Source organism: Arvicola amphibius, chromosome 6 (assembly GCF_903992535.2).
Source record: "Arvicola amphibius chromosome 6, mArvAmp1.2, whole genome shotgun sequence".
Classification (NCBI taxonomy): Eukaryota; Metazoa; Chordata; class Mammalia; order Rodentia; family Cricetidae; genus Arvicola; species Arvicola amphibius.
The window spans coordinates 62437980-62463700 of NC_052052.2; the positions used below are offsets into that span (position 1 = coordinate 62437980).

Here is a 25721-nt window from a genome sequence, read left to right on the forward strand (position 1 = left end):
ATCTTAAATTAGCATGGAATTTTTCCAGATATCTTTCCTGAAAATTTTTATGTGAAATAACTTATTTTAAAACAACAAAAGCAACAAATAGAGATCGTCTTGAAAAGACAGCAGCCTCATCTCTTACCATCTTCCACTGATAGGAAAGTGGCCCTTTAATATTGCACTTAGACATAAACACATACTTTTCTTTGTGAGATGCTCTTCTGCATTATTTTAACAGGCCATTTATGGCTTTAAAGAAATATGTTTTTATACTATATGATAGAAAACATTTATTTGCATCTCATCTAAATTATTCACAATAGTTTGAGGCTTTCATTCTCTTCCAATTTGTACAATTTATTTTTCTATACATTTCAGTAGCAAACGATGTTATTTAGACGCTAACCTGGCATGCTGCAACCTCTGGCCCACCCTTGAGCCCCTCCATTGCAAAGGTCTCCAGGTGCAGTTTGGGTAGCTGCAGGGTGAAGTCATTCCTACTTGCTGCAGTCCGTGACAGTGAGATCTGATCTCTGACCTAAAGGGAAAAAAACAGCATCAATGGTAATTCCCCTTCAGACACATTAACTGGGATGAACTGGGTCCCCTTGAGCCCACTGAGTGGACTTGCATTGATCGCTGGACCTGAAATCCATGAATAAATTTAGGACTAATTGATTTTTCGTTGCAAATAAATCTCTAATTCAGAGTGCTGGGGGAGAATGTTAAGAAGAAAAAGCATCCTTCTGCCTGAAATGAAGAGGGAGAAGAGGCACAGAAGCCTTCTGATCAAGATGCTTTGAATTATTCTTCCACCATTCCACTCAGAAGGGGTGGGGGGACAAAATCAAAAGCAAGCTGCAATCCCCTATTATCACTTTCTTAAAAGCGTGTTTAGCTGATATTAGATCATGTGTGTTATACACAATAGTTACTAGGTACTGGGTTTTCAAAGAAAAACTTCACTATGCATACTCTGGGATAAGAACAAATACACTCAACACAAAAGGATACTTAAAAATGCACAAGTAAGATGTTTGTTCAGCCCTCTCAGACTTATAAAATTGTAGGGCTTAATTAAACTTAAGTCTTAACAATAACATATAGAAACCGGCTTGGTCACAAAACCTCTAAATGTGATAACTGGAACCAAATCAGTAGCATCTGTACTGTAGTTTAAGGATTCAGGAAGGTAAGGACACAGGCACGTCCAGATGGAGTTCTAATTCAGAGGCCCCGCAGGCAGTTGATATCACACTGCCACCTTCTGGACAAACCAGCACACACATAACTAATACAAAGAAACCCCAGTCTTATGAATTCTACAGTCTAGTTTGCATTTTAGATAAAGTTCTCACTTTTAGTCAGTCAGCTGAGTAAGATGAGTTTTCATTATACAGACACATTTTCTACCTTTTGGTGTTCTTGGGTAGGTCTTTGAATGTTTTTCATTTGCTATCCTATATTTAACAAATACTATAAAACTACCTTATATGATTTGGGGAGATGGCTCAGTGGTTAAAGAGCTCCCCAGAACCCATGTAAAAACCAGGCATATGCTGGAGGTAGGGACAGGTGTGGTCCTGGGGTTCTCTGGCCAGCTGGTTCAAACAATCCAGAGCCCCAGGTTCAGTGAGAGATCCTATCCCCCAAAATGGGGGGGGGGGGCGAAAGAGGAAGACACTGACATCAATCTCTGGCTTCTATACCCCTGTGTCCACATGTGCTACCTCTGCACACATGTGCACACACAAACATCTCAAAGATATATCTTTCTCTCTCTCTCTCTCTCTCTCTCTCTCTCTCTCTCTCTCTCTCTCTCTCTCTCTCTCACACACACACACACACACACACACACACACAATCTAACAGCCATATTACAGTTTTTATGCACAAACATACATTAAGAATGGTGTGAAGTATAAAAAATAAGGTTAACTGCCAAAACAAATACATTTATATATCTTATTTTATTTGAGCAGCCTCAGATCTAACATTGTAGTTTATGCCTGTATTCTTGGCACACAGAGGCTGAGGCAAGAAAATCACAAGTTCTGGGTCAGCCTGGGCTACATATCAAGCTGAAGGTCAGCCTGGACTATACAGAGATAGCCTAATTCAATCAATCAATGAAATAAATAAACTCTCTGTTTTTCTATTCTACTTGGGCGACTTGTAAAACTGTTAGAATTATTCATTACCATATAAATCAGTTAGATGAGAATATAAATATCTCACAGGCTGTCATTCTGTAGGTTTTTTTCTTAAACCAGAAAACACCCATAAACAGACAAAGACATATTTAATTGTCCATGCTAACATGGGTGAAAATAAGAATCCTTGGTTCCCAAGCTAGTCCTGACATTTTCTATCAGTAAGTGAATGTCCAAGGATATGCTGCAAACACAGCAGGGGATGTCGCATGGAAGAGTGGCTATTACATGCTCTCTGGAGTTCTAATTCACAATGTGTGGTGTATCTCTAACCACAGTCTTCTGTCCTGATGAAAATGCACTGAACTTACTTAGCAGGACAAAATAAACTACATTTTACAAATAGAGCTGCTCCAGGTTGTATGTTTCTTCAGTATACACAATTTTTCCTCTTCCTTTTTTGTCACCAGTGATCACTCAGATAAAAGAAAACATTAATGTGGATTAAGGTACTGAGAATTTATCAACATCAAACCACTAGTGTTTTGCCTTCTACCCTTCTGAACCATAGTCAATAGATCTAAATATTTTACTGCACCCTGGCCAATTCATTGTTTGATGTTTAAAAACTCACCCAGAATCAAAGAAAATTTATTAAATTTGAGCCCCCAAATGAGATACTATTAGCTTTGAAAGTCAAGTTTAACTGCGATATTGATGATTCTCTTTTTTCTGTGACAAAATTCACTAGGGAATTCCTAGATGTCAAAGTACAAAAGCAGATTGCTAATAGGGGCAAAGAGGGGGAACCATGCAATGCAGGTGCAACCCACTGCAGTGCAAATATGGGGTTATCTTTAACCCAAGTGAAATAGGACAGTAGCCTGCGCCCATGAAGGCTTGGTATGCAGCAAGCAGAAAGCCATATCTTACATTCGCTAATAAAGCCTTTGGGCAGAAGCTGAGGCTCTTGGCATTAAAATGTGGGTATTTTCAGTTCCCCAGTTTGGCCTTTCAGAACTAAGCTCCACCAATCCTGAGGGCCTGCAAGCACTGTGCTATCATGCCTGGCCTATTTTCATGTGAAATACTTCTAATTAGGCAAAAAAGACTCTGTTGAAAGTTGGCAGTGCTACTGAAAGACCCAGGACAAATCACAGATACCACATCACAAGTAGTTCCACTAAAATTCTGAGAGATTTTTTTTCCTCTACTTTTAAATTATACAGAAACTTTGAAAGGTGTCTAAAAATGTTCTTCAAATAGCTGTAGGAAAAGTTTTTAGAAAAATCTTGATAAAGGATTGTGTAGGATTTCTTTTATTTTAATGGATAAAGAGAGTAAAACCATCAAGCTGAGAGGGTATGGGTAACTGACACCAGGACAGGGGAGAGAACACCAATGCTGGAAAGGAGGTGCGTAAAGGGCAGAAGGCAGAGAAGACTCAGGGTGAGAAAGAGAGGCTGGTGAGAACAGTCAGAGGCTGTGCGAACTTCCGGAGACACAGGGAACTGACAGAATGGCAGAGGGGACTCTTAGGCCATGGCATCTGCGCCGGAGGGAACAAAAAGGCTCAACACCAAGTAACTAAGAGACGTTTTCAAAGGAGAGACCTTGGCATTTCCTAGAAACACTGCCCACCGAATGCAGAATTACTCTTTTCCAGAAATAGAGTCTAAAGCAAACTCATAACTACTAAAAATTTATAAATAAAATTAGAAAAATACAACTATATTTTCTAAATGAAGTTAATTTCTCTTTTTTGGGAGAGGAGTTTTCTTTATTGATTCTTTTCGAGACAGGGTTTCTCTGTGAAACAGCCCTGGCTATTCTGGAACTAGTCCTATAGACTAGGTTGGCCTCAAACTCACATCAACCTGCCTCTGCCTCCCGAGTGCTAGGATTAAAGTCGTGTGCCACTACCACCCAGTAGGAGTTCACTTTTTGAAGTTCCTATTTTAATATAAATTGGGATTTAAAAATCAGTCACATGTTCACAGATTAAATTATAATTTTAAGACAGGCAGTGATGCCTTTAATCCCAGCACTTGGGAGGCAGGGGCAGGTAGATATCTCTGAGTTCAAGGCCAGCCTAGACTACAGAGAGAGTTCCATGACAGCCAGGGCTATACAGGGAAACCCTGTCTCAAAAAAACGATGGATGGATGGATGGATGGATGGATGAGAGGGAAGGTGAGTGGGTGGATGATAGATAGATGATAGATAGATAGATGATAGATAGATAGATAGATAGATGATAGATAGATAGATAGATAGATAGATAGATAGATAGATAGATGATAGATGATAGATAGATAGATAGGTAGGTAGATAGATAGAAGATAGATAGATAGATAGATAGATAGATAGATAGATAGATGATAGATAGATAGATAGATAGATAGATAGATAGATAGATAGATAGATAGATAGATGAGATAAAAAGTCAGTCTTGATTCTGTTTATCTCATTGATTGTGCTATGATCACAACTATATCCCTTTTCACTCTTACAGAGATCAGTGATAAAAGCATATAAGATGCTTTCTACTGCTTAATGATTCATTTTTACTGCTGAGTGAATTTTTATTTCACATATTATATAAAATTCTATAAAAGTGTAGTTCCTAGTTTTTAAAGATTTGTTTTATTTTTAATTATATGCATTTTGTGTGTTTGTGCATGAGTTATTATATGTCCCCAGAGTCCATAAGAAGATGTCCCACAAGGGCCTCATGACCTGATCCTCTGCAAGAGCTCTTACCTGCTAACCATCTCTCCAGAGCCAAGTTCCTCAGTATATTTAAAAAGAATAAAGTAGCTGCATTACTTCTGCATTCTTTCATTTTTAGAAACAGAAATTTACTTTCTCTCTTACCTACTGTTTACCTTTAAAAAGCAAGTATTTCCAATAGATAAGTCATAAGGTACAAGAGATAGAAAGAAACAGAATTCTAAATCTCGAGTGTCATAAAAATTGTCTAACTATGATTTAAAATTATTATAATAATTTGCTTCTATTTGTGAGATCAGAAGGCCCATGACATTCATGGATCTAATCCAGTTCCACTCCTCTGATTAACTGTTAGACGCAAACTGCCAGTATGTTTTCTAACTTCCCTTCTATCTTAATACAAAATAAAAGTCATTTCTGCCAAATTACCAACTATAAGATTGGTCATTTCTAGAAAATCACTTAGTTCATTATTTATCATGAAAGTAAAGTGAAATATGCCCTGGCAATGCTGAAGCATGCATGGGCATTTATATTGGGTTTCATGTTTCTGAGTTGGTGAGGATGACTGACCAGGTCTCTTCCTCAAGGCACAGATTCCCTGAGATACAAACTCGAATCACTCCACTCAGAGTCCAGAGTGTTAACCATTACACACGGGCCCATCATACACAACTATAAATCCTTCTGGACTCAACAGATACTATGCTGGCTAGTTTCATGTCAACTTGATTCAAGCTAGAATTATCTGAGAGGAAAGAATTTCATCTGAAAAGAATGTCTCCATAAAATCTGACTATAGGCAAGCCTGTGGAATATTTTCTTCATCAATGATTGATGTGGGAGGGCCCAGTCAATTGTGGGTGGTGCTAGCCCCTAGGCAAGGTAGTTCTGGTGTGTGTAAGGAAATAAATTGAGCAAGTCAGAAGCAAGCCAGTAACGTGTTCCTCCATGGCCTCTGCTTCAGTTCCTGCCTCCAGATTCCTGTCTTGGCTTTCCTTGATGGACTGTGGCCTAGGTTCTGTAAGTCAAATAAATTCTTTCCTCCCCAAGTTACTTTTATTCATGATGCATTATCACAGCCATAGAATGCCAGAACAAGACAGGAAAAACATTTTAAAAATAAAGATATTTAGACTGTTTGGAGATTCTGACACATGATCAATAATGGAAGAACTATATATAATTCTTACATATATACTATTACAGTATTATATCTATTTATAAAATATATAATGAGAACTTGTGGAAGTACTTTATACTTTTAAAGTATAAAGAGATTTGTAAATTAGAACTGAAATAGACTTTTACCACACATAAGAAGATGCATACAGACACTCTGCATCCTGATCGCCTGATAAAAGCAACTAATATTAGGGCTTTATATCATACTTAAAATCTTCCTAAAACTTTACTTATTTCAATATATTATGGCCAACATTGCTTCAAAATAAATCTGTTACTACAAGAATTCCAGTACAAATGCAGACAGCTCCAGTCTTTATTTGTAGCATCCATGCCCATAAAACACTCTCCTCCAGCCTGCCTTTAAGCTACTTCCTTGAATAGCCTTCCACTTCTGCTGATCCACACTGCTTTCTCTCCCTTCTCCCTTTTACTGTTCTTCCTACAAACAACAGCGGTTTACTACTTTTCCAGTTAAATACTAGAGAGCAGTGTATAGGAGCACATTATAGCTCAGGTACCAAACACATCCTTTATTGTACATGAGGTTTTACTGGAACACATTAGATTAGCATTAGATACACTTTGTCTCACCCATGTGTTAGCATTAGATACACTTTGTCTCTGGCTACAAAAGCAGCTTGAGTGGTTTATAAACCACATAATCTAAAAAATTTACTATATAGTATTTTTCAGGAAAATCTACCATCTACCCTAGAGGTGTAAAGTGAAAATACAGTATTTTTCCCTATAAAATATTACAAAATTATTTTTACCAGAGATCTACAAATGATGTCTATTGAGTCAGTCTTATATCACCAACACAGAGTGTCATCTCAAAAACACTTTATGGTTCATTTCAATAATGAATTTTATGAACTAAGAATACTATTTATAATTGTTCTCAAGTTTCACAAGGTCTACCACAACTCTGACTGGGCCTAAGTTTTGTGGGACAATCACTGGCCATGCATTCTAGTATCTAATTAACAGAAGATGCAGTTAAAACTCGGTGAACAGGTGTGATGGAGAGCCTTTCATACTCAAGGGAGGGAGCCAGCCAGGGTTCGCTATTTACTCGCTAGGAACACAAATAACAAATACACATCCAAGGCTTCTGCATGTGTATGTGATTAGATAAGACCATCATTCTAAATTCGTGAATTCTACAATGTAGAAGAGGGAAAAATTAAAGATATGGAGACTGTTTGGAGATTCTGATACATGAACAGTAATAGAAGGAAGAATTATATGTAATTATTACAGAATTATATATAATCCTACAGTATCATATCTATTTATAAAAACACTTAATTAGAACTTGTGGAAGTACTTTATGCTTGTGAAGTACCCTTCCCTGCTGATTGTGTGTCTTCACCTTGAGAACTAGCTATGGCAATCTCTAACATGAAAGGAATAAGTCCATTGCTTTGGCCCCCCAAAAAATTCTCTCTGTAGCTACATACAGACAGTTGACAATCTTATTTAAAATTTCAGTACTTCTCTCATGTTCTAAACAACAATAAAATACACTATTTCTTCCTTTTCTTTGTCTGTTATCTGGGACTCTTGTTTATGTTTCATAAAACATAATAAAAATTGTTTCATAAAAATAAGGCCCACTCCATGAGATGGACCTAACACTTGGCACTGTTAAAGTGGCCAAGGACTGGAGACTAGATAGGTCATGGGCCTACCAAAAACCTACTACTATTACTCTGCTAAAGGAAACTAGGAATAAAATTACTCCTAATTCCATATTGCTATATCCAAAAATCAGAGCATTGCTCAATCCTCATCAGAGAAAACTTCTTCTTACAGTAGATGGGGATTAACACAAAGTCTCACAACTGGACAATGTGCAGAGAGTAAAAGACTTTGGGGCACTCAGTCCTTAATGGGTATCTTCATTAAACCCCTCCAATCGGGGTTCAAGGATCTACACAGAAGAGGAGGCAGAAAGATTTAAGTGCCAGAGAGGAGGGAAGAGTCCAAAGAAAGCATGGCTTCCAGACACACAGGACTGATGAATTCACAAAGACTGTGACAACAGGCACAAGACCTGTAAAAGTTCAAACCAGGTAAGATCCCAGTATGGAGGAGATGTGGACACAAAACTCTTCCCATTATCAGGAAGCTATTTATAATTGAAACCTGCTGAGGAGAAAATCTCTTTTCAACAATGTGGTGTCACTAGGTATATCAACCACACTGTGGCAGCACAGGCCCCATGTGGTAGCTGGCCAACACAAAAGAGATCCCAGTGGGGTTTTGTGTGCTTTTTATTTTGTTGGTTTTTTTTTTTTTTTTTTTTTTTCGAGACAGAGTTTCTCTGTAGCTTTGGATCCTGTCCTGGAACTAGCTCTTGTAGACCAGGCTGGACTCAAACTCACAGAGATCCGCCTGACTTTGCCTCCTGAGTGCTGAGATTAAAGGCATGTGTCACCACCGCCTGGCTTGTTTTGTTTTGTTTTGTTTTATTGGGTGTTTTTAGTTTGAATTGATTTTCAAAATTGTTTTTTGTTTGTTTTGGGGGGTTCTTTTTAATAAGAGAAAGAACATGAAGTTTGGTGGGTGGGGAGGTAAGGGGATCTGGGAAGAGTTGAAGGATAAATAATATGATCAAAATATACTGTATCAAAAAATTTTAAATAAAATATATTAATTTTAAAAATAGTTTTGCAATAAGACACAGAAATGAAGACTATGAAACATCCTTCTTCTCAGTGTACCACAATCATTCTCATTTCTCTCCCTGTGCTCACATTCTTCCTGGAGCCTGTGTGTGTGTGCACAGACACTCAGAGTAATTATTCTGAAAGAAAAGTTACATATGTGCAAAACTTTACACAATGGTCACAATCACCAACTATGATGTCTCAGAAAGTAAACAGTTTCCCTGACCCCACCCATTTAAGAGATCTTGGAAGTCCTTCAGCAGAGTCACTGTAGCAAGCATGGACTTTCACAATTGGCAAAGCAGGAAGCGAGAAACTAGTCTTGACCTGCAGCTTTCAAACTGCTGTCACCAGGAAAGAGGCAAAGTCATCACCACAACCACCGCACTGGACAGCTACATCCCAGTACAACCACTGCACTAGACAGGTACATCCTATCAAAACCACCACACTGGACAGCTACATCCCAGCTCAACCACCGCACTGGACAGCTACATCCCAGCTCAACCACTGCAATGGACAGATAGAAACAACTGATCTCCTGAATCAAGCCAGCAAGCTAGCTGCATCCCACTTAAAGATCTGAAAAACTGAACATTCAGATCAAATTATCAAGATGGAAAGTCAGGTGATTTAATCATTCATATTTTATACGGGCACTAGACATCAAGAAATCTTTAGGCTGCCATACAATGCTCCCACAAACAGATTACATTACCATGGCCTTAGGTTATTAAAAAAAAACATGAAAACCCAAACTTGAGAATAGACAAATATGTTTACAAATTGTTAAAGTCCTCCAAAATTAAATTCTTTCTCAAAATAAACCTTTGCAATGAGACACAAGCCATTAGGTTTCTCTAAACTGAAAGCTACTAAGCATGTGCACATGGCACTCTGCGCTGTCTTAGCCTTGGCTGTCAAGGTTCTAAATCTCTCCTGTGCTGGTGTGCCATTTCCAGTCCGGCGAGTTCAAAATGACACCGAACAACATGAATGACTACACACAAGAAGGCTATACGGACAGGGTTGTTGATGTCAAGCTGGCTGTGCTAACACCTATGTGCCGTTTGACCTTCAGTTGTGAAGCAGGATAAAAAAATGAGGCTAGAGAGTTCAAAGATCACAAGCAATGTGTAGACAATCATAGATAAGACACTAATTACTGGCTTTTTAGAGACAACTTTTAAAATACAATCAGTTCCATAAGGAAAAAATGATCTCATAACCTTTCATTCCTCTTAATTCATTGGCAGACAAGTCAAAAGATAGTCATGCATCATAATATATCCTGGTCAACACATTAATGAAAAGATTATACAATCACATTTAAAGGCATAAAGCACGATTAATAAAAAATCAAAGAGAGAAAATGGGGTTCAACCTGAAGACCCAAAAAGCAAAACAGTCAGCCACTGGCTTTTAACTCAACCTCAGTCTGAAATGGTAATTCTGCTTTCAGGAATCTCATAAAGAGACTGAGACTGGGAGCTATCTCCTCCCATTTTATAATCCTCTCTAGCATTGGGATTAAAGACATGTTCCACTGGGATTAAAGGCATGCAACACCCACTTTCTATGGTAACTAGTATGGCTACTGGGATTAAAGGTGTGTATTATTGCAGCCTAGTCTGTGAGGCTTGCCAGTGTGGTTGTTTTACTCTCTGATCTTCAGGCAAGCTTTACTTATTAAAATATAAATGAAATATCACTACAAAGGCCTGGCTATGTGATGTCTTCTTCAGTCATATCTGGACTTGCTCCCTCTTATTCTCCAGCATACTCTAAATAGAAGTGAGTGTCTTTTTACTTCAGCATAGTCAAATTGGTCATTACCTATATGTCAGTTAGCACTTCTCTCTCCTAGATGTACACTAACCACTGACTTTCTCCATTAGCTATTGATTAGGCAAGGTAAACACAGATAGTATTTTTAGCAATCAAATCAACAAAATGTGGAAATAGCTTTTGTTATATATAGAGACTGAATGATGGTAAAGTTTGACTCACTCAGCAAACATCTGTTAAGTACCAGGATAGTGATGGATGCTGAGGATATAGAAACTGGGAGACAGAATTTCATCCCTCAATGACTTCCAGCTCCAGTGGCATAATTAATCTCTCAGAGTGTGTTTCCTAGCCTCTCATTTATCCACAATGGTGTGTTCTCCTGGCAGTTGCTCTCCCACCTTCCTTCTCTGCCAAAATATTATGCTAATCAATCTTAAACCTTTATCAAGCACTGATTTCCCCTAAGGTTCAAAAACACATGTCCTGCTGGTTATTCCACATTACCTTAAACTAAGAACTTCAAAAGCGAAACTCACTTTCCATCTTAAAGGTGGAGACCTTCATCAAATGGCCCCTCATCACACGGACCATCACTCCCAGACATTGTAATCCCAATGTGCCATTTTGCTAAGTTTTGCATCTTTTGTTGTGACACCACATAGCCTGATCCGTGTCTGCACAGCACTCGTCTAGCCGAACAGCACAGCCTCCTAACAGAACGCTCTATTCACAGACGCACAGCTCTTAAAACTGACTCCATTAAGGCCTTTCTCTTACACTGTCCTTGCATGTGATATTACATCTGACTGTTCATGTTCTATGAACTTACATTCTTATGTATTTTTCATTTTCTTCATGAAAATGAAGGAAGGACCCACCAACCAACTCACACATTAATCTTCTAACAAACCTTCAGGTAAACCCTGAGTTTTCCTAATAAGCCCTACATTTGAATAACTATATGAATCTGCAAGACTACATCTTGTAGCTGTGTATTTATCAATGAATACTGGAATTATCTGTGCTTCGCTGTTGACAGAGATGCCATGATGACTGAATTAAATGCAACAGATGGGCTCAAGAGAAGCTCAGAAGAAGAAAATATGAAAAAGAATGAAGATAACGTACAGGACTTATGGAACACTATCGTGTGCGCGCACACACACACACACACACACACACACAAACGCATGTATAACACAGAGAGAGACAGATGGAGAGACAGAGAGAGATGTGGGGTCAACAAAGAGACTAGGGAGAAAAGTGCCAGGAAAGTCTGAAACTTTGTTCGAAGATATAATAGTTAGGGACAGTGATGATCATATTTGACTGTATACCAGTATAAAATTATCAAAACCAAAGAAGAAATATTTTAAAGGTATAACGGTAGACAACTTCACAAGTCTGTAGGAGGAAAGAGACATCCTGACCAAGGGAGGCAAACATTTGACAAAAAAGAGAGCAAATAAATCCACAACAAAGCACACTAAAACTAATCATCCAAAGTCAGAGAGAATGTTAGAAACACCAAGAGAAAAAGGACTTATCGTAAACAAAGCAATGTCTGTTAAACTAGCAGCACATTCCTCACCCAGAACCTTGCAGGTCATGCGGAAGCAGAATAATATCTTCAAAATGCTAACCCAGAATATTGACAAAAATGTCATTTGAAAATCATAAATACACAAAGACTCCCCCCAGTAAACAAAAGCTCAGGGAGTTTATCACACTGACTTACACAATAGACTTCACTTACAACAAATGCTGTTAAAAGTTTTTAAGTAGAAACAAAAGAAAACAGGCTAGAGAGATGACTCAGCAGTTGAAATCACTTGTTGTTTTAACAAAGAATATGGGTTTGGTTCCCAGCACTCACACGGTGGCTCACAAATATTAGTAGGTATGTGCATGGTACATATACATACATGCAGGTAAAATACTCATGCATATAAAATAAAATAAGCAAATCTAAAAGAAAATTTTAGTTGTTTTTAAAAGAACATTATAATAGCTCAGGAAAATATAAAGTTCACAAGCAAAAAAATATATATAATCAAATAAAAAGCACCATATTTGATTCTAGTGTTATTAAATAAATAACTTTTAAATTGAATGTAAAAGATTAAAGAAAATTTCTTTAAAATAACTGTGACAAAGAAATGTTACTTAACTCCTAATATTAATAATATAAAATGGAGAGAGGAAAAATAAATGTATAGAATTTTTGTATACAAATAAAGTTATCATTGGATTATAAGTATATATAAGTTCAATAGTAACCACAAACAAAATATCTGTGTTAATTTGATTGAGAATGGCCCTCATAGACTTATGTTTAAATACTTGATCATCAGTTGGTAGAACAGTTTGAGAATAATCAGGAAGTACAGCCTTACTGGAGGAGATGGTTTCAGTGCAGAATTCTACCAGAATGCCAAAGAAGAGCTAATATCTATACTCCTCAAAAAGTTTCACATAACAGAAACAGAAGGAACATTGCCAAAATCTTTCCATGAGGCTACAGTTACCCTGATACCATAACCACACAAAGACTCAACCAAAAAAGAGAATTACAGACCAATCTCACTCATGAACATAGATGCAAAAATACCCAATAAAATACTGGCAAACCGAATGTAAGAACATCATCCACCATGTTCAAGTCAATTTCATCCCAGAGATGCAGGGATGGTTCATCTATCAATAAAATCCATCATATAAATAAACTGAAAGAAAAAACATATGATTATCTCATTAGATGTTGAAAAAGCATTCAACAAAATCCAACACCCTTTCATGATAAAGGTCTTGGAAAGATCAAGGACACAAGGAACATATCTAAACATAATAAAAGCAATATACAGCAAGCCGACAGCCAACATCAAATTAAATGGAGAGTAACTCAAAGTGATTCCACTAAAATCTGAACAAGACAAGGCTGTCAATCCTCCATATCTATTCAACATAGTTCTTGAAGTTCTGGCTAGAACAAGAAGAAAACAAAAGGAGAACAAGGGGATTCAAATTCAAAAGGAAGAAGTCAAACTTTTGCTATTTGAAGATGATATGATAGTATACATAAGTGACCCCAAAAACTCTATCAGGGAACTCCTACAGCTGATGAATATCTTCAGTAATATGGCAGGATACAAGGTCAACCCGCCCCCAAAAAATCAGTAGCACTCCTACATACAAATGACAAAGAAGCTAAGAAAGAAATCAAAGAAATATCACCCTTCACAATAGCCACAAATAACATAAAATACCTTGGGGGTAACACTATCAAAAGAAGTAAAAGACCTGTTCAACAAGAATACTAAGTATTTGAAGAAAGAATTGAAGAAGATACCAGAAAATGGAAAGATCTCCCATGCTCTTGGATAGTTAAGATCAGCATAATAAAAATGGTAATCCTACCAAAAGCAATCTGTAGATTCAACATAATCCCCATCAAAATCCCAACACAATTCTTCACAGATCTTGAAAGAACAATACCCAACTTCATATGGAAAAACAAAAAAATCCAGGATAGCCAAAGCAATCCTGTACAATAAAGGAACTTCCAGAGGCATTACCATCCTGACATCAAGTTCTATTACATAGCTACAATAATGAAAACAGCTTGGTATTGGCATAAAAACAGATAGGTTCACCAATGCAATTGAATTGAAGACCCAGATATTAATCCACACAACTATGAACACCTGAATTTTTATTTTAAAAAAGCTAAAATTATACAATGAAAAAAAGAAAGCATCTTCAACAAATAGTGCTGGCATAACTGAGTATCAACATATAGAAGAATGAAAATAGATCCATATCTATCCCCATGCACAAAACTCAAGTCCAAATGGATTAAAGCTCTAAATATAAATCTGACTACACTGAACCTGATAAAAGAGAAAGTGGGAAGTATTCTTTGATGCATGGGCACAGGAGACCACTTCCTAAATATAACACCAGTAGCACAAACACTGAGAGCAACAATAAATAAATGGGACCTCCTGAAACTGAGAAGCTTCTGTAAGGCAAAAGACACAGTCAATAAGACAAAAGGGGAAATGATCTTTGCTAACCCCACATCAGACAGCGACTGATCTCCAAATATATAAAGAACTCAAGAAATTAGACATCCAAATTCCAAATAATCCAATTTTAAAAATGGGGTACAGAGCTAAACAGAAGAATCTCAAATTGCTGAAAGACACTTAAGAAAATGTTCAACATACTTAGCCATCAGGGAAAGGCAAATCAAAACAACTCTGAGATTCCATCTTACACCAGTCACAATGGCTAATACCAAAAACACCAATGACAGCTTATGCTGGAGAGAATATGGAGTAAGGGGAACACTCCTCCATTGCTGGTGGGGATTTTAACTTGTACAACCACTCTTGAAATCAGTATGGCAGTTTCTCAGAAAATTGGGAATCAACCTACCTCAGAACCCAGCAATACCATTCTAGGACATATAACCAAAGGACATTCAGTCATACTATAAGGACATTTGTTCAACTATGTTCACAGTAGCATTATTTGTAATTGCCAGAACCTGGAAACAACCTAAATGCCCCTCTACCGAAGAATGGATAAAGAAAATTTGGTACATTTACACAATGGAGTACTGCTCAGCAGAAAAAAAAAAAAAAAGACATCTTGAAATTTGCATGCAAGTGGATCAAACTAGAAAAAAAACATCCTGAGTGAGTTAATCATAAAGATTAACATGGTATGTACTCACTCATACGTGGATATTAGCTATAAAGCAAAGAATAAAAAGCCTATAGTCCATGATCCTAAAGAAGCTAAGTAACAAGATGAATCCTAAGAAAAACATACATAGATCCACTTGAAAAGGGGAAATAAGATCACTTGAAAAAATTGGGAGCATGGTGAGGGAGAAGGGAGGGTATAAGAGGAACAGGAGGAAAGAAAGGGAGGGGAGAAGACAACTTGAGGGAATGGGATAGAAGAGATGGAGGAAGAACAAAGATGAGAGCAAGGAAAGAGATATTTTGATTGAGGGAGCCATTATGGCACTACCAAGAAACATGGCACTAGAGAAATTCCCAGGAATCCACAAGGATGACCCCAGCTAAGACCCTAAGCAACAGAGGAGAGGGTGCCCGAACTGGCCTTGTCCTGTAGTCAGATTGATGAATATTATGAATATTACCATAGAACCTTTATCCAGCAACTGATAGAAGCAGAGGCAGAGACCCACTGTGGAGCTGAGCTCCCAAAGTCCAGTTGAAGAGTGGTGGAAATAAGAATATGAGCAAAAAGGTCAAGACCATGATGGGGACATCCACTGTTTCACTTTATCTGAGATAATAAGAGCTCACCAACTTCAGCCAGACAGGGAAGGAACCAGCATAGGACCAAACTAGACCCTCTGAATGTAGGTTACATTTGTATGGCTGGGGCAGACTTCGGGGCCACTGGCAGTGGCACCAGGATTTATCCCTACTACTTGTACTGCCTTTTTAGGAACTGGGATTGGTACGTAAAATGAAAAAGGAAGTTTGATGATGTAAATTACAAAATAATCTCATATTAGCTCAGAATTGAGTATAATAAAACATTATTTATTTAGGAGTAGACTCACAGATCACAGACCTTACAGAAGGAACAGGAACTGAATCCAGCAGCCCTGAAGAGAGAGTGAGTACTAGGCATTTATAGTACAAGAGGCCACACCAAAGTGGGCTGGTACCTTAAAGGCTACTGGCTGAAGGAGTTTCTACAGCACCTCCAACTTTTGTTTAAATAATAGAGTTCCAAACCCAATACAAAACAAAACTATATACAATAAGAACAGATATCAAGTATCTTGTTTAAGATATCAAGCAAGAAATATATGCCAAAATGTTTCAATAATTATCCTATCCTACGGAATCTAATTCTTGTATTAGAAATAGCTTGGCCAAGTCATGAAGGGGAAGTAACAATGACTATCTAGTCTTCAATCCCATCAAAGGCCTAAGAAAGGAGATAATACTACTTGAGTAGGCAGGCAATGCAATCAAGCAACTTCCAAAATATGCAATAAATGATAGGCAATCGGCTACCTGTACAATCACCCAAAGTTTCATTTGCAACGTCAGAGCAATCAACTTTGGCTAAGGCCTAGAGTAACTGACAGACCATTTTCAGAGGCAGGAGAATTTTCAGAACTGTCTTACCCTGTCTTGGCAAGGTTAACAGTCTTTTTCTTATATCCTGCTTGTGCTGTCCAGACACTGTGCATTTTGTCAGTGGTCGAGGCATGGGGAGTTTCTTGCCCAAAGGCCAGCCCTGCCAAGAAGAAAACAAGCTCCAGGTGGAGTGTCTTCAGTGCTCAACATTCTCTCAGAAATAAATCGCTGCTAGGAGCAAACGTGTCTCACGTAAACAGAGCCCTAATTTATTTAAATGCCATATTCTACAATAGATTGCTTTCTTCTTTTAAAAAAATGAAATAAAATAAACTATTAAAAAAGTCAGTCAAGGATTTAAATGGGCACAAGTATGAGCAGCAGGCATCTGAAGAGGTGCTCAGTGTCACTGATGAGGGAAATGTTTAAAGGATGCAGTGATATACCATATCTGCTTGCCACTGTAGAAAATAGTAATAATTTGCCTCAAAAAGTAAAAACAGAATATCTACATGATTCAACAGCCCCACTTCAGAGCATTTATCAAAAGTATGGGAGTCAGAATCTCTAAGAAATATTTACACTCCCATGTTCACTTTAGCACAATTTACAATAGTCAAGCTGTGCAAGCAACCAAAAATTGTATCAACAGATTAATGAAAAAGAAAATGTCACATACACACAACAGAATATCATTCAGGCTTTAAAAAGATGCTTATTGTGAAGTATGCAATGATGCAGATATGCTTTGAATACATACCAATCACTGCAGTAAGCTACTACAAGATGACATACACCACATAGCATTCCACAGTGTGAGGTGTCTGAAGCAGTGAAGATTCAAAGAGACTGAGAGTAGAATACTGACTAACCAGTTTATCCTGGTTAGGCTTCTGTCAACTTGACGTAAGCTAGAGTCATTTAAAAAGAGAAACCTCAACTGAGAAAATGCCCTTCACCAGACTGGCCTATGGACAAGTCTCTAGGGCATTCTATTGATTAATGATAACATGGAAGACCTGTCTGGGAAGGTCCACTCTATTGTAAACACCCTAATGTAGGCAGTACCAATCCTGGGCAGTTGCTCCCAAGTTGTATAAGAAAGCAAGCCAAACAAGCCATGAGGAGAAAGCCAGTAAGAAATGTCCCTCCATGGTGTCTTGTTCAATTTCTGCCTCCAGGATCCTGCCTTGAGTTCTTTCCCTTACTTTCCTTTATGATGGACTACGGCTGGGGCATATAAGCTGAAATAAACTCTTTCTTCCCCAAGTTGCTTTTGTGGTCATGGTCTTTATCACAGCAATAGATAACAGAAAGGTAACTAAGAAAGAAGTTGGAACGAGACTATGAAGTATTGCCGTGACAGACCTAACACGTTTTCATGAGGATTGTCATGACAATCTTTGGGCTGGAGAGCCATCAAGCATTCAGAGCTCAGTGGAAGCTTGGAAGATTAGAATGTTGAGCAATGCAGATGATGGAGGCTTGGGCTTGTAAAGTTTCAGAGGGGTGAATGAAAGTCCCTTAAAGACTCTATCCAGGCCATTTGGTGTTTGTTTTAAGACACCATGGTTCTGGTATCAGGGCTGAACCTAATCTAAAAACCTCTTCCCTAAGGACAATCTTTCATGGTACCAGAAGGCAGCACAGAAACTTCTCAAGGAGGGATGTAATGAACAGTTCTGCCCGGCTATATGAAGCCCTTATGAAGCACAGGAACCAGCATGTTATAATAACCCTAACGGTGTAAGAGTGGCATGCAATCTTGGTGGTGACCAACAACTTTCTAATTGAACTTAAGTCCATTCATCAAGAAAGAAATCGTGCCTGATACTGGAAACCTAGTCAGTAACCCATGGATCATGAAGTCATGGATCTTGGAGAAGAACCTGCAACCACAGCTTTATTAAACCAAGCACAATCCCTAACTATACTCTAAACACTAGTCCTATACCCACAGACAGTAGTTATCCCTATACCCTCCCCCTCATCAAGGGAAACTTCTTTTGAAACAGAGACCATTGCAGAAAACCACAACTGACCGAAGTGCAGAGTTGTGGAGCCCACTCCCAATGGATACATCTACAACACAACCCCTACACCTAAGGCTCAGAGATCACTGTACAACTGATTGTCAGAGGCAGGGAAAGAGAAAATTCGCTGTGAGATCCTGTTTCCCAGGAAATGTCAGAGAAGCGGCACCTGTAAAGTCTCACCAACATGGCTGCCTATGCTAAGCTGAACGAGGACACCAGCAGTCATGCTAATGTGGATGGGGAAAGGCTATGACAAAGAACTACAAGAAACTAAGGAATGCTGAGAAGAGGAGAGACCATCTGCCCTAGGGAAGAGCACACAAAGTGGTTTGACAAATGGTCATCTCTGTAAATATACATGCAAGTAACATTATGCAAACTGAGCAGGTTACACACATACATAAATTTTAAAAAAACAGATCTTGAATTTGGAAGTGAGCAAGATGGAATATAAGGGTTGGAATAAAAAAAGGAAAGGGATAAATGATGTGATTATATTATAGTCTCAAGAAATAAAGATATATAACTCAAAATAAAAGAAAAAAGACTGTGGTTCTTGCTGGCTGGGGCTGAATAATAAGCTGTGATTAATAAGAAATCAGAACCACTGAAGTAAAACCTTTGCTTTGCTGGGACACTTGATGCTGAGTAACTGGAGCTGAGAAATTAATGGTGATTAACATGAGATCAGTGACAGAGTGAAATCTTCTGGGTATGTTCTCTTAGGGTCAGCACAGAGAGGCTGTGCTCCCTCTCTTATGGTCAGCACACATAGGCTATGGTCCATAATGGGCCAAGGTTGTACTACATTCTGACAGCCGAACTTGGTGATGTGTAATAGTTTCACAGGTGGCTGGGTCTGAGGACATGAAAGGGTTATACAGAGCAGTTGAGGCTTGGCATGTAAGAGGGCAGAAGAGCCCTTTTGTGAAGGTATAGCCTCAGCTGCAGTACAAGTCCCAGGATTGGAGGGGTCATGAGGAGAAGCTGAGGCTTGGCACCAAGTAACAGGATCAGAGTCCCTGAGAGAGCCCAGAAATTACTGGTGAAGGTAGGGGTGAGCTGACTGCAGAGCCCAGCATTCCTGGAGATAGCTATGTAATGAAACCACACCAAACACAACAGCAGCTGTGCAGTGGAACCAGCCTGAGATGAGGCAAACTGTTGTGTGCTCCAAACAGCAGAGTTGGAGAAATGGAGCCCACTGGAGCCCAGAGGATCATGAATGGTCCAGACGTTCACAGCGCTGAACTTAAATGCTGATGAATTCTGGATTTGCATTGTTTAGATTGTGACCCACACTCTGTTTTTTCTCTGAGTAAGAATGCAGATAACTCATTTTATTTCACAGGAGCCTGCATTAAGGCTCTGGAATATTACAGTGACTTTGGAGACCTTTGAGAAGCTGTGGGTAGTTTAGAGAGGCTTTGTACTTTTGAGACTGTAGATGGTTCAATGTGTTTGGATCTTTAAAGACTGTAAGAGGTGTTAATATTGAGGAGCGTAGGGATGAACAAGAGAGGAAAAGATAAATGGTTTTAACAGTTTATGTGTCTGTATGTCAAGATGACAAGGTGACAATTGTCCTCGTCGTGTTTGTCTTTGAATTCACAGAAATCCACATGGCCTCTACCTCCTGAGTGCTGGGATAAAGGAGTGTGCCACCACTGCCCAGCCAGTCAGGATTCTTATCACAACCAAAATGTCATTATTTAATGATTGAAAATCTTCTAAATTCCAAGAAAAAAGAAGTTGAGCAGTACAACATACCCCAAACTTACAGAACACAGTTCTAGGAGGTAATTTCATAGCTCTAAGGACCTATATAAAAAAATGGAGCAATATCATACTAGTAACACAATAGCACCACTGAAAGCTCAATAACAAAAGAAGAAATCACACCCACCAGGAGTAGAACAACAAGAAAGCACTCGGGGCTGAAATCAATAAAATAGAAATAAACCACAGAATAAAAGAATCAATGAAAAAAGAGTTGGTTCTTTGAGAAAATTAGTAAGATTTACAAACTGTTATCCAAGTTAACTAAAAGGTGGAGAGAGAAGATCAAAGTAACAAAATTAGAGGTAAAATGGGAGACATAACAAAAGATCCTAAGGAAATCCAAAGAATAAGGGTATACTTTAAAACCTGTACTCCAGAGCAGAAGAGAGAGAACATGAGAAAGAAAGTCAGGACCATGAGGGAACCTCCACCTGGCGATAGATGAAGAAAATGATTGAGGCCCCACATTGGAGCACTGAAACTGAGCTCCCAAGGTCCTGATGAGGAGCAGAAGGAGAGAGAACTAAGAAAGAAAGTCAGGACGTGAGGGGTGCGTTCACCCATGGAGACAGTGGGACAGAACTAATGGGACGATCACCAACTCCAGTTGGAATGGGACTGATGGAACATGCGACCAAACCGGACTCTCTGAATGTGGCCGACAGTGGTGGCCTGACTGAGAAGCAAAGGACAATGGTGCTGGGCTCTGATTCTTCTGCATGGACGGGCTCTCTGGGAGCCTTCTCAGCTTGGTTGATCACCTTCCTGGACCTGGGGGGAGTTGGAAGGACCTTGGTCTTAACATAGAGTAGGGAAACCCTGATGGCTCCTTGGCCTGGAGAGGGAGGGAGGGCGGGTATGGGTGGAGGGAGGGGAGGGAGGGAAGGAGAGGAGGAGGGGAGGAGATGGAAATTTTAAATATAAAAAAATAAACCATGAAAAAAAAAACCTGTACTCCACAAATAGGAAAATCTAAAAGAAATGGATAATTTCCAATAGATGCCACCTACCAAATTAAATCAAGATCAGATAAGCATTAAAACAGAACAATAACCCCTAGTGACAACACTAATTAACGTCTCCAACCAAAAGAAGCCCAAGGCCTTGGTGATAGTTTTAACTTAGAATTCTACCAGATTTTCAAAGAAAATTAATTCCAATATTCCTCAAATTATTACACAAATAGAAACAGAAAAAAAAAACATTGCCCAATATATTTTATGAAGCACACATTATCCTGATAGCTAAACCACATAAAGACCCCCCAAAAAAAGAGAATTACAGACCAATTTCCCTCAAATCTCAATAAAATAATTGCAAATAGAATCTAAGAGCACATCAAAAAGATCATCCACCATCATTAAGAAGGCTTCATCCAAGAGATTCAGGTATGGCTCAACATATGAACATCAGTCAATGTAGTGCACTATGTAAACAAACTGGAAAAAAAAAACACATGATCATCTCAAATAGATGCTGGAAACACCTTTGAAAAAATCCCAACACCCATTTCATGATAAAAAGTCTTAGAGATACTAGGAATAAAACGGACATACCTAAAGATAATAAAGGCATTTACAGCAAGCCTATAGTCAACAACAAACTTAAAACAAAGAGAAACTCAAATCAATTCTCTAAAATCAGGAACAAGACAAGGCTATCCACTCTTTACAATATCTATTAATACAGCACTTTAAGTTCTAGCTAGAGAAATAAGACAACTGAAGGAGACCGGGGGATAAAAATTGGAAATGAAGACATCAAAGTATTATTATTTGCAAATGATAGGATAGTATACATAAATGACCCCAAAATTGCACAGGAAACTCTTGCAGGCTGGTAAACACTTTCAGCAAGTAGCAGGATGCAAATTACTCACAAAAAACAGTAGTCCCCCTATATACAAATTACACATAGACTAAAAAAAAAAATCAGGGAAACAACATCTTTCACAAAGCCTCAAAAAATATATAATATTGGGGTAACTTTAACCAAGCCAGTGAAGACTTTTAAATATGAATAAAAAAATTAAGGTTTTGAAAGTAAGAAACTGAAGATGGTATCATAAGATGGGAAGATTCCACCCCATGCTCATGTATCAATAGGATTAAATAGTAAAAATGGCCATTGTACCAAAAGCAATCTAACAGATTCAATGCACCCCCCTCAAAATTCCAACACAAGTCTTCACATATCTTGAAGGAAGTTCTCAGTTTCATATAGAAAAATAAAAACCCAGGATAGCTAAAACAGTCCTGAATAATAAAAAGAACTGCTGAAAGTGTCACCATCTCCAACCTCGACTTGTATTACAGAACTATAGTAATAAAAACAGTATGGTGTTGGCACAAAAAATAAACATGGTCAATAGAATCAAACTGAAGACTCGGACACAAATCCATACACTTATAGGCACCTGATTTTTTTAATATATATACAGAGGCCAGAAATACACACTGAATTTTTTAAAAAAAAAAAGACAGCATCTTCAACAAATGGTGATGGTCAAACTGGATGGCTGAATGTAGAAGAATCTAAATAGATCCATATTTATCACCCTGCACAAAACTCAAGTCCAAGTGGATCAAAGACCTCAACATAAAACTAATACACTGAACTTGATAGAAGATAAAGAGAATAAAGTGAAGAACAGTGTTGATGAAGGGAAGTCAGGGCAGGAACTCAAAGCAGAATCTGAAGGCAAGAACTAATGCAGAGGCATGAAGGAACACTGCCTACTGACTTTCCTCCATGTAAATCCTAGGAAGATCCACATGTAGACTACAGGGATGCCAGAGAAGGGGCTGCTACACATCTTAGCTACTCACTAGAGCAGTAGCAGGAACCAGCTTAGAATTTTCTTTTAATTTTTTATTTAAAAATTTTATTTTTACAGTACTAGCCCCAGTTCCCTCTCACTCCCCTTCTCCCACCATTCCCGCATTCCCCCATTTACTCCAACAGAAGGAAAGGCCCCCTGGTAGGAGTCAACAAAGTCAGTATTAAACCAAGTTGAGACAGGACCAAGTCCTCTCCCCTCCACAGTATCAAGGCTGCAGGGGAATGGGCTCAAACAGTCAGTCAGTTCATGTACCCAAGATATGTCCTGGTCCCATTGCCACCCCTCCAACATATCAAGCTACATAAATGTCATCCACATTCAGAGGGGTTAGTTCAGTCCCATGCAGCAGGATCCTCAGCTGTCAGTCCACAGTCCCGTAGCACCACCACCAGCTCACGTCAGCTGTCTCTGTGGTTTTCCCAGTCATGATCTTGACCCCCCTCCCGGGCACATATGATCCCTCCTCCCTCTCTACAACTAAGCTCCAGGAGCTCAGTTCAGTGCTTGGCTGTGGACCACTACATCTGCTTCCTTCAGTGACTGGATGTAGGTTCTATGATGACAATTAGGGTAGTCACTAATCTGTTTAGAGGAGAAGACCAGTTCAGGCAGCCTTTCTACTATTGTGTGTCCCTCTTAGGGTCCTCCTCTTACCTAGCTTCTCTGGGGTTGTGAATTGTAGCCTGGTTATATTTTGCTTTACATCAGTATCTACTTATGAGTGAGTACATACTGTGTTTGTCTTTCTGAGTCTGGGTAACCTCACTCAGGAAGTTTTTTTTTTTCTAGCTCTATCCATTTGCCTGCACATTTCAAGATGTCATTGTTTTCTACTGCCGAGTAATAGTCCATTGTACAACTTTTACATGAACCTTGAACACAACTGGGGGAAAGCAAAAGAGAGCCTTCTAGGTTCTGGGTCTCTCGTCATCATTTTTAGTCTAGACTGATGGAATCTGAAGTCTTAGTAGATCAATCAGCAAGAGGAAGAAGGAAAAGGGTATGAGACTAGGAAGTCAATTTACTGACAATATGACCCTAAAAACTCCACAGAAAACTCTTAGAACTGAATAAACACATTCCACAAATTAGAAAACCAGCATAAAGTCAACAGGTTTTAAAGTGGTTTTTCTATAAACAACCAAAAACACAGAAAGAATCAGGAAATAGCTCCATTCACAATGGCCTTGCAAGGGGTGTTCAAGAAGCTAACTGGAAATGAACCTAACCAAGATGGTGAAATAATTTCTTCACGAAAACTTTAAAACTTTGTTAAGAAAAGCTGAACAAGACATCTGTCGTAGTTAGCATTGCTATTGCTGTGATGAAAACCATGACCAAAAGCAAGTTGGGGATGAAAGGTTCATTTGGCTTAAACTTCAATACCACTATCCATCATGGAAGGAGTCGGACAGGAACTCAAACAGAGTCGGTAGGATCCTGGAGGCAAGAGCTGATGCGAGGTAGAGGTCATGGAGGGGGTGCTGCTTACTGGTTTGTTCCACATGGATTGCTCATCCTGCTTTCTTCTAGAACCCAGGATCACCACCCACAACAAGCTGGGCCTTCCTCCATCAATTACTAGTTGAGAAAATGTTCTATAGTTTTCCTACAGCCCTAACCTTATGTAGGCAATTTCTTAATTGAGGTTCCCTCTTTTGTGACTTCAGCTTGTATCAAGTTGATATAAAACTATGCAACACAATATCCCATATACACAGAGAAGAACTAATATTAGGCAAGTTGCCTTATTACCAAAAGAGATCTACAAATTCAACATAATCTTCATCAAAATTATACGGACAACTTTTTATAGATATATAAAATAGCAAGCCTAAAATTAAATTGAAACAAAAAATGACCTGCAATGGTCAAAGCCATCTTGAGCCTAAAGGCTAAATATGGGGGCATCATAGTAACTTATTTCTAAATATACCACAGAGTCACAGTAATAAAAATAGTATATTATTGGGATCAGACACCCTGAATTTGAGGAAAGAGAAAGTAAGAACCAGTACTGAATTCATTGGTACAGTAAAGGACTATCAGGAAGTGGTCATGATTGCCTTTAATCCCAGGCCTCAGAAACAGTGAGCAGGCAGATCTCTGAGTTCAAGTAGCCTGGTCTACAAAGCAAATTCCAGAATGGCCAGGGATACACAGAGAAATGTTTTCTTAAAAAATAAAAAAATAAATTTAAAAAAATATACGTATATGTATATGTATATTTTTATAAACTGAATATATATGTATGTACATACACTGAACTGAACATTAAGAAAACAAATAATTCAAAAATGGGCTATACATGTAAACAAAGAGTTCTCAAACCACAAATGGCCAAGAAAAACTTTTTAAAAATGTTCAACATCCTTAGCCAAGAAATCAAGAAAATGCAA

At 38.5% G+C, this 25721-nt stretch overlaps 1 protein-coding gene across 1 annotated transcript in view; it reads right to left on the reverse strand.

The window, feature by feature from the left end:
• The window catches only part of Ccdc171 (coiled-coil domain containing 171), a 350758-nt gene that overhangs the window by 92433 nt on the left and 232604 nt on the right, over nt 1-25721 (reverse strand). Inside the window, 1 exon segment of the mRNA XM_038333866.1 lies at nt 392-523. Within this exon segment, the coding sequence (XP_038189794.1) occupies nt 392-523 (132 nt within the window).